Below are 18,361 nucleotides of genomic sequence, written 5' to 3'. Positions count from 1 at the left end.
TTGTTGCTAAAATCAATGAATAAAAAACTAAATCAATTCAAATATTACATAAAATTATAAATGAATAAATCTTCAATAATACTAAAATAACCAATTGTATGCAAACATTTAAAATATTCGCTAAAAAACTGAACTAAGCCTAACTTTTGATATAGCTAGGAAAACGTCCATCTTGATTTCATTTCTTTCATTCCAATAATTTCCATCTGCAAGAAAAAAAATTAATGATATAATATAGATACTGAAAATAAGAAATTGAACCGAAAAAACAAGAAACACATTGCAAGAAATCTATTTTATAGGCTAAATACAATTCCTAGAAATTTATAATTTCAATTGTACTGTATATAGCCTAAATTTCACCAGCAGATAAATACGCAAGTCTAATGTTCTTAAAAGTTAATATAACAAAAATGTTTTATAAAGCCAAACAGTAGGAAGTAAAATATAGGAAAGGCACGACACAGCAGAATGAGAACGGAATGGTCCAATTAACTAAAACAAACACCTAATGTAGGTATCTAACTTTGATTTGAGGACAAATATACAATAAGGCTGTGTCCAGGAATAAACAGATATTTCTACACCTTAAAAAAATATTTCCCCAAATATATAGTTTGCTTTACTTTTTGTTTCAAATGGTCAAAGTTTATGATTCAGCTTTAAGCATATTTATAATTTATAACTATTTTAGTACGAAGTTAATACTCCAAGAAATTATGATGTTGCAAAACTTACTTAGAATGTGCAAATATTTGTTGCCAATTAGACCATGACGAACCAAATACACAAGATGCTGGCACAAACTGCAAAAAGACAAGAATGTTCAATAATATCATTTAACATAGAACGCTGGCCAAGGGAAGTAGACATGCTCAAAAAGCTTGGATCAACACTATCTTGTCTAAGTCTCAATAAACTGAATAAGCATATATCAGTTCACTTGAATAAATCAGTTCATTTATGTATATTATAAAAATGATGAAACATTTAAAAGTAATGAATGAGATAGAACAAAAAAAATGAGGTTTCGTAAGTTGGAATTTCAAACTAAATAGCTTCACTAGTTGATAAACTTGCCCAGTGAACCATAATGGAACTTACTGTGAATGATGACATAAGAAGAGACCAATTACTGGTCTTTGGTATGTACCTTTGTCAAATGATAAGAAAGAAAATCAATATCCTATTGTAGATTTTTAACTCCAAAACAAATAACGGCAAGAGATAAAATTTGTGTTCTACCATAATTGAAAAAATACGTAAGTATCCATCTTATTACTTTAAAAACCACAAGTCATATACTCATAGTCGAGTTGGACAGCCACCACCATCATGTAAACTTAATACCCCAGCTGAATTTCAACTATAATTAACTTTCTTTCAGAAGAAAATGGAAAAAACAAAGATCTTTTTTGTTGTTGTTGTGTAGATTATACTTATCAACGTATAACAGTAACAGGTGCTTATCAAATCAAACCAAAAGAGTAAAATGACAAAATAAAACCTTAATGCCATAGGAATTACAGTAAGGAATTTAATAATGTCAAAAATGGAATTTCTATAAGTTTTAGTACTATCTTAAGGAATTTACTTATTAATCGATTGTAGCAAGAGGAAAAATATAATGTTTCCATTCAGTTCAGTAGGTTCATATGAACTTTATCAAGGATGTGTCATTGAGGCTTACTCCAAGAGATGTAAACGACTAGATCCTGGAGAGATGATTTATAAATGTCACAATTTTTTTTTTAAAGATGCTCTTGATGAATTACATAATTCCTCATAGGTCATTGCTGTGAATGCATCTAAGTCCAACTAGACAATGACAAGGTTTAATCAAGTTGGACCCAGATAGATATTTAGATATATTATAGTCCAACACAAAGTCATTAACGAACAGATATTCACAACTTTGTTGCGGTACAAGAGGCAAAATTAATTCAACTTTTGAGAAGCACAACACAGTAATATGCTAAATATTATCATTCAAAGAATGGGGAATAGAACACTTACCTAGAAGCAGGGAGAGAATTAGAAGAAGCACTCCAGCACATGAGTAGAGAATCAATAGCTTGCACGAATGAGGATAGACAGGAAATAGGCAAATCGCTAGAGTCAAAACAGGCCAAAAAAAAGAGAGGAGAATCTGCCACAACGGCCGTTGTTTTACAAATGTCCATGCAAAAGAGGCATAATATTCTGAAAATATTTGGTCCTGCCAAAAAAATAAAATGCAGATCTTAGACAACATAAAATATTTCATTTGCTCTTAATTTCTTACATCAAAAGGGAAATCCAAAATAACAAAATTACACTGATGTGAAAAGGCTGTAGGATGTAGCTATGACGGTTGATTGAATATAATGCCTATGCAAAAAATAGAAGATTTAAAAACGGAAACTTCATAGAGAGTGGCAGTACTTTGTCTACTTATTCTTGTGTTAAAAGAAGAAATATCTAAATATGATTCACAAAAAAGTATAATCTACACAACACTAAAAAATAAATTAAAACGTAAATCTGCATCCAAAAAGAAGATCAATGCATAGATTCAAGAATGAACAATTGAAACTAACATAGAAAGTTAAAGAATTTAATAAAATCGAGAACAGTGGAAAAGATAGAATTGCCAAAAGATAACAATGGAAAAGGCATTTTAATCTTTGGTGGATTATATTTTCCGTTTTACTATACTTGTCTGTATTTCATTATCACACAATTAAAAAAATATAATTAATGTTATAATTATTATTTTTCTATTTTTTAATGTGTTTTTATTTAATATAGAAACTAATTCTCATTTTAGTTGCAAAAAAACTAAACTTAGACTATATTCTCTATGTAATGTCCTGAAGATAAAATTAAAGCACTAACGTAATAAGACAATAAATTGACTAGTAAAGCTGGTAGGAGAAGACTCCTTAAACATTACAGAAGACAAGGAAACCAATTCATCCGAGGCTTAATTAGTTGGGGACAGAATATAATATTGTGGCTATCTAATGGCTTAACTTTAAGACCAGAACAAGAAAGAAAAACATGAACAAATAAGCCATTTATCATTAAGGGAAAAAATCATTTTTCTTGATAAATGCACAGTTAAACAAAACTATGAAAGCAACATAAGCAACCGAAGCTACATTAAAATTTGGAGACCAGCACTGTCATTTATAATGAGATATCGGTAATTGCTCATCAGTAATGGCACGGTGAAGCCACAACAGATTTTCTCTGTTAAACCTCATTTTCTCTGTTGGGCCTCATTTTTCTGATAAGAAATTGACACAACGAAGTTTAATTATTGGTCTATTTAATTTACAGTGGAAGAAATCCAACAAAGAATTTTTATGGACTAAAATCATCAAAACAGAGTACTTGAACACAACCTGATAACAGAAACATTTAAAATTGAAATCAAAGTAATGAATAAAAATTAATAATTTAAGAAAGAAGATGATCTTACTCACCGGTCGTTGAATGGAAGGTTAAGAGGAAACTCCGCAACCGCACCTCATCCTCGCATATAAGCTCTTCCTTCTCACTCACGCTGAAGCTCAAGTCACTGAGAAAGTCCGCTTCAAGGAGGAGGTCTCCGCCGCCGTTAAAGCTGGGACGAACCGGTTGAAGTTAGGGCGGAAATTGTGGAAACGGAACCACAAGTAATTGAAAAGGGACAAATAGGAACAGTTATCAAAATAATTAACTATTAACAAAGAGATTAAATGCACATACTTGTTGAAGAGCAGCAACAGCGATGGGTGGTGAGCAGCGACAATGGGTAGTGAGCGGCAGTAACTGTTGATGAGGAGCGGTTACTATTTTTCAAACAATTTCAGAGAGCAGTTGCATATCCGTTTGAACCTTGCAATCAAAACCTATGTTTAGGGATCAGTTAACAATTATATTTTCTCTGCTTTTGTCGAGGATAATTCAGAGTTGTGGATACTCTAAACGCATGTTACGCATCTAATGAAAATTCCTTCTCCTCTTTATCCACTAAAACATGGCCGTCGCTTCTTCTCCCACGCTCAATTTCACACCGACGACTTCACCGCCGTTGATAATCAAACAACTAAACACATTCTTACAATTCAAACCGCCACCGGTGACAACTATAGGCAAACCCACGACCGCAATTAATGCAAAATCGAGAAGAAGCGGACTTTTCATGATTCGAGCATTGGAGGAAAAGAGTAAAAAGAGCACGGAATCTGAGGTAGTTATTGAAACGGAATTGTTGGAGGATGAGTCGAGCAGCGAGTTAGGGCAGGAGATTAAGGAGGCGATGATGGAGAGGAAGGAAAAAGAGAAGGAAAAATTGTATTTGAGAGATTTTAGGTTTAACGATTTAGAAAAAATAAAATAAGAGGGAACAATTTTCAGTTTGCCGCTCATAAAAAATAAATTTTACTAATTTTTTTTAAAAATAACTTCTATAAAATAAATGTTACAAAAGATAATAGAATTGTTAGTATTAATAATAATTTTTAGCATTATTTGTAGAAATATCATATAAAGGTAATTTTATCACTTTAAATAACATTTTTAAAAATTGTTATTAGAACAATGTCATTATAGGTCAATTTTTATTGTAGTGTAAGAAACCCTTAAAATAATAAGCTTAATCGCAAAATAAACCCAAACCTTTACGACTTGTTGTAATTATATCCAAACCTAACGATTATGCCCAAATCATACAGGTTTTGGTGTCAATGATGGTATATGAGTGATAGGAGTGGAATACAGTTTACTATTACAGTTTACTAACGGTTTATTATCACTATTATAAATACGTGCGAAATTTGCTTTTGTATTTACTACTAGTTTAGTAAAATAACAAGTTTGTTACTAGGCTATTATCGATTTACTTAAAAGAAGTAACTATTGGTTTATTTAAAATATATATTTACTGATAACAAGACAAATAGACCGACCTCAACAAGCAATAGCCCACAAATAAAACCGAACAATGACAAAAATACCGAGCCGAGACAAGACGAATGGAGCAGACAAGATAAAACCGAAGCAAGCCAAATCACATAAAGATTAGATCGAATGCCTAAATTGGACTCACCGAATTAATCACATCTCGGATTCACTGAGCACAACCACTCTGAACACCCTGAACAAATCTCTCAGAACGTACCCTGACATTCCAAACAACTTTTGCACAGACAAAGAGAATGAGGTCAGATCTGTCGGCCCAAACAAAGAGAAACAAAGACATAGTATAAAAGGCTAAAGAAAAGTAGGTGAAAAGGTTAATTTTCTTTTTCTCTCAACTCCTAACTTTCTTTCACTTCTTATTCTTTCTCTCACTAAAACATTGACTGACTAGACCGTCTGAGCTTAATCTTCTGGTTAAACCTCTGACCAAACCTCTGAAATTAATCTTCTAGCCAAACCTCTTAAATTAATCTTCTGGCCAAATCTTTGAAGATAACTTCTGGCCTTAATATTTTGGGCTTCTGGCCATTGTGGACTCTGAGAAGATTCTGGACTTTTAGGCCTCGGGCTATTTTTAATTTTGGTATAAACAGTTAGTAAACTGATAGTAAACTTTTTGTTAGTAAATCGTTAGTAAACCAATAGTAAACTTACCGAATTGACATCATAATTACTAATCAAAATTCAATACTAGAAAATTCCCATAATCATTCAAATGAAATATCATTATGATAGTAAAAATTCATAATTATGTTTATTTTTTCGGTTATTTTCATCAAATTAGGAACAATCCACTTAAAATTTTGAATTGTGCTTTGAAACAAACCCAAAATAATAGAAACAAGACTTGAGCAGCAGTTTCCAAATCTTGAACAGGAAGCCGAAGAACAACAAACGGGACACCAAGGGGGACACGAACGGTGGCGCGGAGAGTGCACCAAAATGTTCACCGCGCTCAACACAACCATGATCCTGACGGATTGCCAACTGCGTCTTCCGTCAGTAAAGTATAAAACATTTTATATTTTGATTAAGCATAACGACAAGTTACCATCAAAATCGACTGTTGGTAATCCGTCGAGTTCGTAAAGTCCAATTTAATTTAACTAAACTGCTATGCTTAAAAAAATTAAATTCTTATACTGATCAGAATACTTAACTGCTTTTTCTCTATATATCCTTCTCCAATTTAAATTAGGATTATGTTTTACCTCTTTTTATTACTATTAATTAGAGCAATACATGTTTAGTTTTAGTTTAACTTAAATCCTGCTATTCTCCATCTCCAAATATTAATGTGAGAGCGATTGAAATAACGCGATCAACTCTTACTTTTAATTACACATTAATTATTTTAACCATAAATCACCTTAATATCAACCATTTATTAAATTTAGACTTTTTATTTTGCATTTTGATATGGGATACGAAGACTTTTTATTTTACATTTTGATTCTAACTATCTAAAAAAAGTGGTGAATTTTTTATTAAGTTGAAGAAAAGGCTATAAATTCGTAGAGTATTTCACATTTTATGCAATAATATATTTTGAAAAAATCTAAAATTGATTTGATTTGCCAAAATTCTGGAAAATCAAATTAGAAAAAGAGAAAAATAAAATTCAAATCGGAGGAAAATGAAATTAGTATTAGTATTTTATACATGCGGAAAAACTGCTTTCTAACGATAAAATTTTAACGAGGGTGAATAACATTTCTAATTAAAGACTCGATTTGTATACTTTTTTATGAGAGTATATAATTTTCTTGATTAGAAATCTAAGGGAATCTCTACTTTCTAATAATTGTTAATATTGCCGTAACCATAAAGTAAAATTTTGAGCAAAACATTCCCACCATATTTTTAAGGGTTTCCCGCTCTCTCTTTTCATTAGAGACCCACTTTCTTTTTAAGTCATATCTACTATTGTATTCTTATAAAACTCGCTGCTCATGTCCACTTTCTTTTTAAGTCATATCTAATAAAAAAACAAATTCTCTAATTTTATTCTTATGAAACTTGCTGCTATACAACTCTTATTTACTCTTCTCCTAATTAAATTCAGTTCATCACAATCATATTTTTTCAATTTTATTTTATATAATTTTCTTGCTTTTTTTTTGTTTAGCTATCTCCGAATTTCGTTTTGATTCAATTTAACGATTGAATCTGCTCTTCTCGACTCATTACAAACAATTCCTCTACTAACCTAACTCTAGAAGCCTGCAAAACAAACCCAAAATCAACAACCTTTCCTACAGATATCACAAAATTACCCAAATGGATAATCTTATAAAAGGCTGTGTTAATTTCACCTGGTGATGATCAATTGTGGTGGCGGAATTATTCAAGGTAAGAAGAGTATCTTCAGGTGTTAAACCAGCAAGAGTGATGAAATTCTTTGTTTTGGGTACATAAACAGGTTATTTATATATTCCAGGAGCTACACGGATTACTGTACGGCAAGTGGTGCTGAACGGCACACTGTCTATTGCGTTTTGCACCGTTATGTAATCGCTGGAGCCATCTCGGGCCAGCGTCAGCACTCTACTCGCCATTGATTATATAAAGGTTGTTCCTTCCTTCTAAGTGTTCTATCCTAAAACAGTCTAATTAGAATTGTTTTCAATTTTAACTTTTCACCTTTTTCGTTTGTGTATGTATTATATAAAGGTTGTTCCTTCCCTCAGCAAGCTGCTTCTATTCCATTGAGCAAAGATATGCACCGATTGGCTTCACCATTCTTGGAGAATAGACTTGCTGAGGGAGCTGAAGTGGAAATGGAAGTAATTCCAATGAATGATAACAATCATGAGCTGTCAAACTCATTTAAGGTTGCGTCACCTTTGGTTGTGGATGAAACTCTGCTGGAGAAAGTACTAGGGGTAATAATTCTGCCTCAGTTTTTCTATTTTTCTACAGTATCCGCTATATATGGTTCTTTATTCGTCACGTGCACTGTCGAGATTTTTTTCTTTATATTTTATCTGCAAGATTCTTCTCTTTCAACAATTAACATTCATTAACATTTGGTTGGATTAAACTTGTCTTATAGCTATGCCATCGTGAATAAGTGCTTTGTGTTAATGCATTTGCTTGCAGAAACTGGTGGATGATTTTAATAGATGTTTAATTACACAGATGAAGTGAAAATTCTTGATCAAGATCTACTGTATTCTTTTACTTTTATTATCTGGTCAGTAGTTAAGAAGCGCAGGGGATTTTATCAATGTCTTAATAATCCTTATAATCTTTATTTTTCACTTTTTGGAATCTGGTTATTTTTGGAATACATCATTGCCAACTACTAAATGATCTGGAACTGTCCACTCCTTTTTCTAAATCTCAGAACTCCTTCCTTCACTCAGTATATTTTACAACTTTCATGTGTTCTTTCTTTTTAAGTAGAGTAAGCAGATTCATTAGCTAAATGCGCTTTTGGACCATAAATTTTTTTAATCATTTGAAGTTTTCTTACACTCTGCACATGACAGTAGATGCATAATATAGAACGACGTTTATCTTTCATGGAATTTGTTTATTTTTGCTTTAGTTGTAGGATTTTTTTGCGCACCCCAAAAATAGCGGTATAGAGTTCTTTTTTTTCTAAATTGTTTTATTCTATAATATTGGCGGCATGGAGATGGGCATATGTAGGCGGTTTTGGACCACGTAAAACTTTCCCTGAATCTGTTATCCTATGCTATGAGTCGGCCTAAGAAGTTAAGAACTCATAGTTGCAATATGGATTATATCTTCTGCTTCTGTCCTTGATGTGGTGAAGTTTGAAGTTCAGGTAATGCAGTTTCTATAATGCATAATCAGTTTTGTTTTATTAGCTTTATGTGGATGATAATATCACAAAAACTTATATAAGCGTATTGATGCATGGTCTTGACAGCTTTACAGAACTCGGGAGGAGAAATACTTGCTCGATTTTCATGCGCTTTCAAGAATTGTTTAATGGCAGTAAATTTCATCTCATGAAGTCTCTACTATTCTATCCAACAATTTTGGGTACAATTTCTCTCCTTTCTTTCTATACAATTTTGTTAGTATAGGATTTTGATGGATATTTTTTTCTATCGCTTAATTACTTTCAATTGGATATTTTAATTGAAAATAGAATGTTGATGCTAAACTAATTAATTATTTTATCAATTTTGTTTTACAATGAGCAAAATCTCAAAACAAATTTTACTTTGGAGTTAAATTGCTAAGATGAGCTGCAAATTTCAAACCTTGTTTATGTAATGGAATGGAATAGTAGAGACTTGAAGTTTAGGTGGGGCATCAGGGGTCATATAAGATGAGCTGCAATTTTAGGTGGGGCATCAGGGGTCATATAAGATACACACGTTGTTTACAAATAATGATGAAAATTGAATTTAGAAGTTTGTCTTTATGTATTTTAGTATGTAAATTCTAATAACTAATTGATATTGGGGCTATCAACTGATGTTGTTCTTTTGTGACTGCAGGTGTGCGTTACTTTTCAAAACTCATGTGCTCAATTACATTTTATATGTGCTAATTTCTTTTGTTGAAATTGAACCCCGATGTCTTAGTATGGATGAATTTAGTTAATTTTTTACCCTTTCACCCAATGTGCAGAGCTAATGTGCTACAATTATAATGAGATCTCCAGAGCCTTGAAGTCTACAATTAAAACTTACCCATTACAAATCAGATATCGTTAGCTATTTTAAACTTATCTCCAATTTCTTTCCCTGAACTACCTGCGGTTCTGAAACAAGACTAACATTTGTTTAGGGTTACTGTTAAAAAGGTTGAAGACCCTCTCGAATGAGGTATTATTAGCCAGAAATTCTGTTTAAACTTGCATAGGTTATTAGACCTTAGAAATTTTATGCCATTTCAGTTATAAACATACTCGAGGTAAGGCTATATAATCGACGACTTTTAAACGTTACTCGAGTTTATACATCTTTTGCAATGTTAAAACTCGATGTCATGCTTAAGACTCGACGAGTTACATCCTTAACTCGACTTTTTTTATCTCTGTCAAAGCACAAACTTGATGTAAGTCTTAATACTCGACGAAATGGAAGCATAACCTCGAGTTCTTGTTTTTACTGAGATACAAAACTCGAGAATAGGTGATAACTCGTCGAGTTTGAAGCCCGGCCTCGAGTTTTTACGAATTAGTTGAAAATTTAAATTATCAATTGAACAAATAAGCAATTTGAATGTGAAATTCAACCTACATTAATCAATTTAGTCTTTTTTCTTAAGTTAAAAAAATACCTGGACAAATAAGCATCAACAAACACAGAATCAATGAAAGTACGGCGGCGTGAGAAGTTTTTTTCCCTAATGAAGAGTGCTTTGATAAGATAAGAGATTAACCTAATTTGGATATTTGAATCTTAATTGTCACATACCTTTTTTATCAAAATAAAATATAATTTCATAACCCATTTAATCCTGTTATCATTAAATTTTTTTTCAATTGCATGGTGACAAAACATTTATTAATCACAATATCATTTAATTTAGCTTAATTGCTGAAAAATAAAATTATTCACAATATTTTTACATATTATGATAAAATTTATTTTATCATAATAACTGTATATTTAATATACAGTGACAAAACAGTTTTAGCAAAACCCATTGTCACAACAAACACAATTAATTGCTATAGTGACAAAAATATTTGACACAATATTTAATTATCACAACATTACATAATTTTAATTAATTGCTGCAAAATAAAATTCGTCACAAAAGTCTTTAAATATTATGCTAAAATTTATTTTATCATTATAACTGTATATATTTTCTATTTTACCATTTATTTTCTGCAATTAGTTTCTCTTTCTCTATTTTGTGTGTATTTTGTATTTCATAATGTTGACATATGGCCGACAAACGGTTCATTTACGGTTATTATAACTATAGTTTAAAATACAGGCACAAAACATTTGTTTTGGCAAAATACTTTGTCACAACAATATATTTACTTTTTTATATAGTGACAAATAAATATGACACAATAAACTATAAATATATTTTGTTTATTTTGTGTTTTATAAGGTTAACATAAGGTTTACAAAAGGTTCACTTTAAGTTATTATAACTGTCTTTTTAAAATACCGGCACAAAATATTTGTTTTGACAAAATATTTTGTCACAAAAACAAATTTACTTTTTTTATTGACAAATAAATTTGACGCAATAAACAGTAGTGGAAATAGTGTTTTTCGAGTTATTATTTAACATATATATTTTCTGCAATTCCTTTTTCATTCTCTATTTTGTGTTTATTTTGTTTTTTATTAGGTTGACATCCGGTTCATATACAGTTGTTATAACTGTAGTTTTAAAATACGGAAACAAAACATTAGTTTTGGCAAAATACTTTGTCACAAAAACATATTTACTTTTTTTTTAGTGACGACAAAATTGGACACAATATTAATTTATTACAATATCATTTATTGGCAAAATACGTTGTCACAATAAACATAATTAATTTTTATAGTGACAAAATATATCTAATAGCTACAAAATAAAATTTGTCACCATCTTTTTAAATATTATGATAAAATTTATTTTGTCATAATAAAAATATTTTAAATTACGGCGACAAAACATGTTTTTGTCAAAATAGTTAGTCACAATAAACATAATTAATTTTTATAGTGACAAAAATGGTTGACACAATATGTATTTGTCACAATATCATTTCATTAAACTTTCATTGTGACAAAATATTTTTTTTTGTCACAACTAACCTATTTATTATGACAAAATATAGTTTGTCACATATTTTTTTGTCACAAGAAGCCAAATTTTTTGTAGTGAATCCGCAAAATCAGAATGCGGATTGTATGAAAAATGTTTGGTAAAATTTATATTTTCATCCTTAATTTAAACTAATGATTTATTATTTCCTTCTTATTTTTGTTTTTATTATCAATATGAAATATGGTTAATAATCTGCTCAATCCTTCATTTCTTTAACTTATACGATCGTTCTTTTAAACTTTTTCTTAACTTAACGATCAAATATTCGACTAAACTCAATTACTTACGTATTATTTAAGTGTAAAATTAATTTATAGGTGTCCAAAAAAATAGGTCGTAGTTATAGAAATTTAAAATTTAAATTTGACAATTTAATTTTTAATAACTGGTTTTGAACACAACAAATGAATTTTAGAGGGTAAATATATTAAAAATTAATATATCAATGTACATCTCTAAATGTAGAGTTAAAAGTTTCGGATAAAACCTCAAAATTAAAATGTCAAAATTTAAAAGTTTCAACGTAATATAAAAGTACATAAGTTAAGATATATATATATATATATATATATAATAAATAAATAAAAAAAGAAAAAAAAGAAAAGAAAGGGAGATGGTGGAGTATGATGGAAGAAGAAAATTTAAGGATTAAATGAACCTTTTTTTTTATTTATTTGTTATATATATCTTAATTTATATACTTTTATATTACGTCGAAACTTTTAAATTTCGACATTTTAATTTTGAGGTTTTATCCGAAACTTGTAACTCTACATTTAGAGATGTACATTGATATATTAATTTTTAATATATTTACCTTCTAAACTTCATTTGTTCCGTTTAAAACCGATTATTAAAATTTAAATTTCCAAATTTAAATTTTAAATTTCTATAATTACGACCTACTTCTTAGGACAACTATAAATTAATTTTAAACTTAAATAATATGTAAATAATTGAATTTAATCGGATATTTGATCGTTAAGGTAAAGAAAAAGTTAAAAGAAAATTGTATAAGGTAAAGAAATGAAGGATTGAAAAGACTATTAACCATATTTCATATTGATATAAAAACAAAAATCAGAAGGAATTATTATATTAGTTGGTTTAAGTTAGGGACTAAATCTGTCTTTCTACCAAACAAATAAGCATACAATGCGTATTTTAATAATGCGGATTGGGTGAAAAATTTGTGGGTCCAGATATAAAATTGGCATTTTTTTTAATACAGGCATAAAATTAAAATTTCTTAAGCCCCGTAGGAACAAATCCGTTAAAAACCCCCCAGAGGAACAGACGAGCCACCTAGCTACAGCAAAACGGCCAAAACCAGCTACCAGCATCAACCTGCTAACAAAAAACTAACCACACAAAGAGATCTGCAGTAGACCTGTTACAAAAGTCTCAGGCAGTACCACAATTTCCTTGAACATAAAGTATAAAACGATTCAGTTAAAATATATGTGCCTTTCAAATTCTTCTTTATACTTTCTATATATATTTGTGTTTTTTTAGTATTTAAATACATTTACTATTTAATTTTATTTGTATATATAACGGGTCATATAAAATTTCCATCCAAATTAAAATAAATAATTTTTTTGCAAAAGATTAGAATATTTATTTAATACTCTTGTTAAATATATAACGGGTTTTATAGGTATCGCTCACGTGCATAATATTAGCCGTCAATAATTAAAAAAATTATAAAATTAAATACAAATTTAAATTTAATAAGAAAAATAACTAATTATATAAAGCAAATATAAAACTAAATAGAAGACTAATTCTATCATAAAAGTTATTATAGTTAAATAGAGGTCCATCATTGTAGCAAAAATCATAACTAATTGTCGTGCATAGGATAGGATTGCATAATTTTCTGAATATAGTGAGTGGAAAGAGATAATGATCAATTCTTAACCGACTGCTTTTAGCGACAGATTTAAATATGTCATTAATTTTAAAAAAAATTAAAAAATTAAATCGTAAAAATAAATTATTATTATTTAATCAGTCACACCCGTCCAACTCGTAATTTTTACAAACATTCCAGTAAGGAATCCATCCTTCCCATTGCTCCCACTCATTACTCTTCAATTTTAAAGTTCTCCCGCGCGTGGCTCCACTTGAACCAACTCAGCTTCTTATTACACATATATGTATATTCCTCCCACATTTTAAGATAATTATTTTTTATAATTAATAGTTATTTTCAATAATTATTAATGAATAAATAAATAACAATATTTGTAATATATTTCATAAATAATTATGTTATATTTAAATAATATTATATTTAATTAAAAAAATGATAATTATTTTTTCTTAATAATTAGTTTCCTAAATAATTTTTTTATAAAAAATTTATTTAATTTTTTTGGCGTAATTACTTAAAAAAAAATCCCACCTAGTAATATTTTTTCATTTATACGCCGACCTAGGAAAAAATTCATCTATACCCTTTTTTTGATTTTCCGCTGTCAACTATATCCCAAAATTTAATTTTTTGACAATTTAATTAATTAAAGGATGCAAATATTAAAAACAATAAAATAGAAGGGTTATATTATACTTTTTTCTATTTGTAAAAATACAAATAAATTTTTAACTTTAAAACTATTCAAATAAATCCTAAAAATTTAATCGTTTTAAATTTTTTTATTTAAAAAACTTCCGACCTAACATTATATTTCTTCGACTTATAAATCCGCTACCAAATCCGACAATTTTTTAAAAAAATTAATATATTTTTTTTAATTTTTTTGGGAGGAGCTCCTCCTCCATGAAAGAGGAGTAGAGATCTGCTCCTCCTCACATGAAGGAGGAGACAGGTCTGTTACTCCTGAGGAGAAGCAGCGGGCTCTTCCTTCGACTGAGAGTCGAAAATTATTTTTATTAATTAAATATTATATATTTTTACGGTTTTGTATTTAAAAGATTATAAATTTAATTTTGTAAAGAAGAAGGTATTTTTGTACTATTAATAATAATAAAGTCTAATTAGAATATAGGTTAAAAAATGAAGGACTATTTTTAATATTTTTCTAAATGAAAAAAGTTCAATTTAAGGTCAGGGTATAAACGAAAAATGTTATAAGGTGTGGTTTTTTTAAATAATTAGGCCATTTTTTTTTGAAACGGACTTTTAGCGACGGATTTTGAATCCGCCGCTAAAAGCTGTCGCCAAAGACGGAAAGTAGCCTTTGGCGACGGATTTAATATCTGTCGTTAAAGTTTGTCGCTAAAGATGAATATTAGCGGCAGATTTAAATCCGTCGCTAAAGTTCGTCGCCAAAAACGGATTTAGCGACGGATTGAAATCAGTCGCTACTCAAAGACGGATTTAGCGACGGATATGAAATCTGTCGCTAAATCCATCAAAAATGATTTTCCGTCGCTAAAGTTGGCGGGAACACTCCCGCCAATTTAAAGATAATTTAGCGACGGATTTTGAATCCGTTGGTAAAAAAATCTGTCGTTAAAATTCGTCGGTAAAACACAGTTTTTTAGTAGTGTTAATGCTTTAGGGTGGAATTGAAAATCAAAAACAAAATATAGGGTAACACTGAAAAAATTACAACGTCAGGGTACAATTGAAAACAAAAGTAAAGGTCGCTAGTTTTTCTGCCTATTAGCCTTTATATAATTAAAAACTTATTGGAATAAATTTTTAAAACTTATTGATGTAAACATGTTTTATCAAGACTATAATAACAGACCGAGTCCTATGAGGATTCGGCCAACAAAGCTTACCTTAGCAGTCGCCCTGAAGTAAACTAATGACACGTAGCGGCATGGCCAACCCTAAATGATTCGCCTGTCTAAAGAGCATGCTCATACGAACCTCGCCAAAACAAGATATTGACCGAGTGTAGGAGTCGGCCAAAACTCAAAAGACCGGCCTCTAAATATGTAATCTTGATAAGAGATCGAGTTCAAAATGAATTACAATACGACAATCATAAAGATAATCTAGGAGATGAGATCTTCTAAATCTATCAAACAATAGGAGATGAGATCTTCTAAATCAAGGATATGAGATCTTCCCTAAATAAAAAAAGAGAAGATCGCGCTATGAAGTAGGAATCTTTTTCCTACTTCAAATCCTATTTTCTAAAGGAGTTTCTGTCTTTTTATGACTCTACAAGGTTAGATCTCGTTACCATGAAAATGAGCTGAGTTATGCCTATACAAACACATTCAATACATCATTTTTCCAGCTTAAGCCTAAATTACTTAGGCATCAGAGAGTTAATCGGACCACTGCCGTTTGATTAGCTATTTACCTTGTTTTGCAGGTCACGACCGTCAAGTGAAATCCGCAATCCATCAGTTGGCGCCGTCATTGGGAAAGGCTTAAAACAAAAACTTCATCGAAGGAGCTTTTCTGTGAACCAAACAAATTCATTGATAAAGATGACTATCGATGGAGGTGATCTGAGAATCAAACAATCACTGGAATATAAGGACAAGCATCCTATGGATCCAAGCATCATCATACAACCTCCGACACTCCCGCTCGGAGGAGACTGATCAATTCTCATTGGAGACACTTCCAGAAATACTTCCAACACCCCTTATGGCAACACATCTGGAACGAATGACCCCTCGAACTCAACTCCTGTGTGCCAAACTCAGCCAATCCGGGGAACAACCCCCGTTACTTTCCCACCATTGGTTGGAAACGGAGAAACTGTTTCGACGTGGGTTTTCCCAAAAATGTACTATCAAATGATGGCAAAGATGTTAGAACAACTCCAGATAATCCTGGATATCATAACAGGGACGACGAAAGCAATTACACGCCCCTTAATACCAATAGGACCGAGGTCCTAATGTGGATCAAGGAATAAGGGAGAAACAAAAAAGGACCTCCCAAGATGATAGCTGAAGTACGAGGCACGAAAATATTTTGCAAGTTTCATGAAGGACATAGGCCCGACATAGAGCAATGCCGAGATTTGAAGGCTGAAATCGAAAGGATGGTCGAAGACGGTGAACTTAAGAAATTCGTCAAGAAAAATGACAACAACCAGCAAGGTGAAAAAAGAGGCCGAGAAGAGAAAGTAAAAGGAAAATAAGAGAAGGAACGACCCAACAAAATCTTGGGAAATATTCACATGATTAATGGAAGAGGCTCCTATAGCTCCTCTATGAGGAAAAACAGAGGAAGGAAGTCCCAAATATCAAAGAAACTTTAATGTCGGCTGTCTCGTTTAATATGGAAGATTATGAGCATGTTAAGGCTCCATATAATGATGACCTGGTGGTAACAACACTGATCGAGACCTGGAATGTGGAAAGTATAATAATTGACAAGGGAAGAACAGTGAATCTAATGACTGACGTCGCCTACAAACGTCTCGGAGGGACCGCAGCGAAACTCAAAAGGGTCCTGATCCCACTCTTATGACTCATAGGCCCGCCCATCTATCCTCTAGGGACAATACCTCAAACCGTGATGGTAGGACCCGAAGAAGGAATAAACAAAAAGATCATAACCCTATTCAACATAATGGATATTGATCTCTCTTACAGTGCCATCATAGGAAGACCTTTTTTTACATGATTCAGCCGTTGTGACCAGTATACGAGCTCTACCAATGAATATTCCTACTGAAAGAGGAGTGATTATCCTGAGAGAATATCAGAAGATAGTTAAGAAGTGCTATGATCAAACAATTAAAGAACTTCAAGAACCAAAGAAAGAAAAAGACAAAAATAAAGCAAAGTAAGAAAAACATGATTAAAGAACATCTAGAGATAAGAAGACATCGTAACTGGAGAAAATTATGTTTTTACTTTCAATAAATGTTTTTGTTTTTATAAAATGGCTGTAAATATTTTTATCATTAATAAACATCGACGTTTTGCTCCCAATCTCGACTAAAGGACTTCGCTGAAATCAAAAGGAACGAACAAAAATATTTCGCCCAAAGGATAAAATTCCCGAGTCTAAATAGTGTCACAACCTAATTTCAGACATCGTGACCGGCAGTAGGGTATGGGTATGGTAGTACCTATACACGTAGCTAGCCTCGCGGATAACCATACAAACATATACACCTGAAAGAAAACCACTGCTCGGGGGAAACTGAGACTCCAACCTAAGTCTAACATTCTATATAAACAATTATATAATCAAATGCTCGGCTCAAACCCGAGACTCCAACTGCATGCCTTATATATAAATAATACTCCCTCCGTCCCAAATTGATAGGCATTATTTTGAATTTCTTTGCCTCAAAATTATAGGCGGTAAATTATTGCTTGAATGCTTAAAAGGCATATATATCCTCATTAATTATAATATATTACATTAAAAAGAGAGCAAAACCCACTAAGAAATAAAGTCAACACTGCATTAAATAAGGGCAAGTATGATATGTTTTTATAGAATTACTCATTTTGCATATGTTCACTAAATTTTTTTTAATACTTGTGTTTGTTCTAAAATGCCTATCAATTTGAGACGGAGGGAGTATAATCCAAGGAATAGCATGCCAATAGCATAAATAAACAGTTGGACCAATCCTATAAACCAAGTATGAATAATCATAAAAGACTAACTAGTTCAACTACGGTCTAAGAGTATAAAACAGTTGACTAGTTCTATTAAAAACATAAAAACCTC

General features: G+C 31.0%; 1 protein-coding gene and 1 long non-coding RNA gene across 3 annotated transcripts; one reads left to right on the top strand and one right to left on the bottom strand.

Annotated features, from left to right (window-relative positions):
- LOC126659986 (uncharacterized) lies at window positions 1-3,827 on the bottom strand. 2 transcript variants are annotated; one of them, XM_056103893.1, is made up of 7 exons: window positions 3,736-3,827; window positions 3,471-3,610; window positions 2,317-2,370; window positions 2,017-2,218; window positions 1,105-1,153; window positions 739-806; window positions 1-206 (listed from the first exon to the last, which is right to left on the bottom strand). In XM_056103893.1, the coding sequence occupies exons 4-7, from the start codon at window positions 2,181-2,183 to the stop codon at window positions 188-190; spliced, it is 303 nt and encodes a 100-aa protein (XP_055959868.1). In that variant the 5' UTR covers window positions 2,184-2,218; window positions 2,317-2,370; window positions 3,471-3,610; window positions 3,736-3,827; the 3' UTR covers window positions 1-187. The 2 variants fall into 2 exon arrangements, with proteins under 2 accessions (XP_055959868.1, XP_050209276.1); XM_050353319.2 differs by lacking the exon at window positions 2,317-2,370.
- Window positions 3,828-6,672: 2,845 nt separating this feature from the next.
- On the top strand, window positions 6,673-9,552 carry LOC126660001 (uncharacterized). Its single transcript, XR_007635182.2, has 6 exons — window positions 6,673-7,302; window positions 7,391-7,521; window positions 7,624-7,835; window positions 8,594-8,746; window positions 8,852-8,967; window positions 9,432-9,552. It is a non-coding gene; the product is annotated as an uncharacterized LOC126660001 (long non-coding RNA).
- The last annotated feature ends 8,809 nt before the right edge of the window (window positions 9,553-18,361 follow it).

Source organism: Mercurialis annua, linkage group LG8 (assembly GCF_937616625.2).
Source record: "Mercurialis annua linkage group LG8, ddMerAnnu1.2, whole genome shotgun sequence".
Lineage (NCBI taxonomy): Eukaryota > Viridiplantae > Streptophyta > Magnoliopsida > Malpighiales > Euphorbiaceae > Mercurialis > Mercurialis annua.
This window is presented reverse-complemented; position numbering and strand designations above follow the sequence as displayed.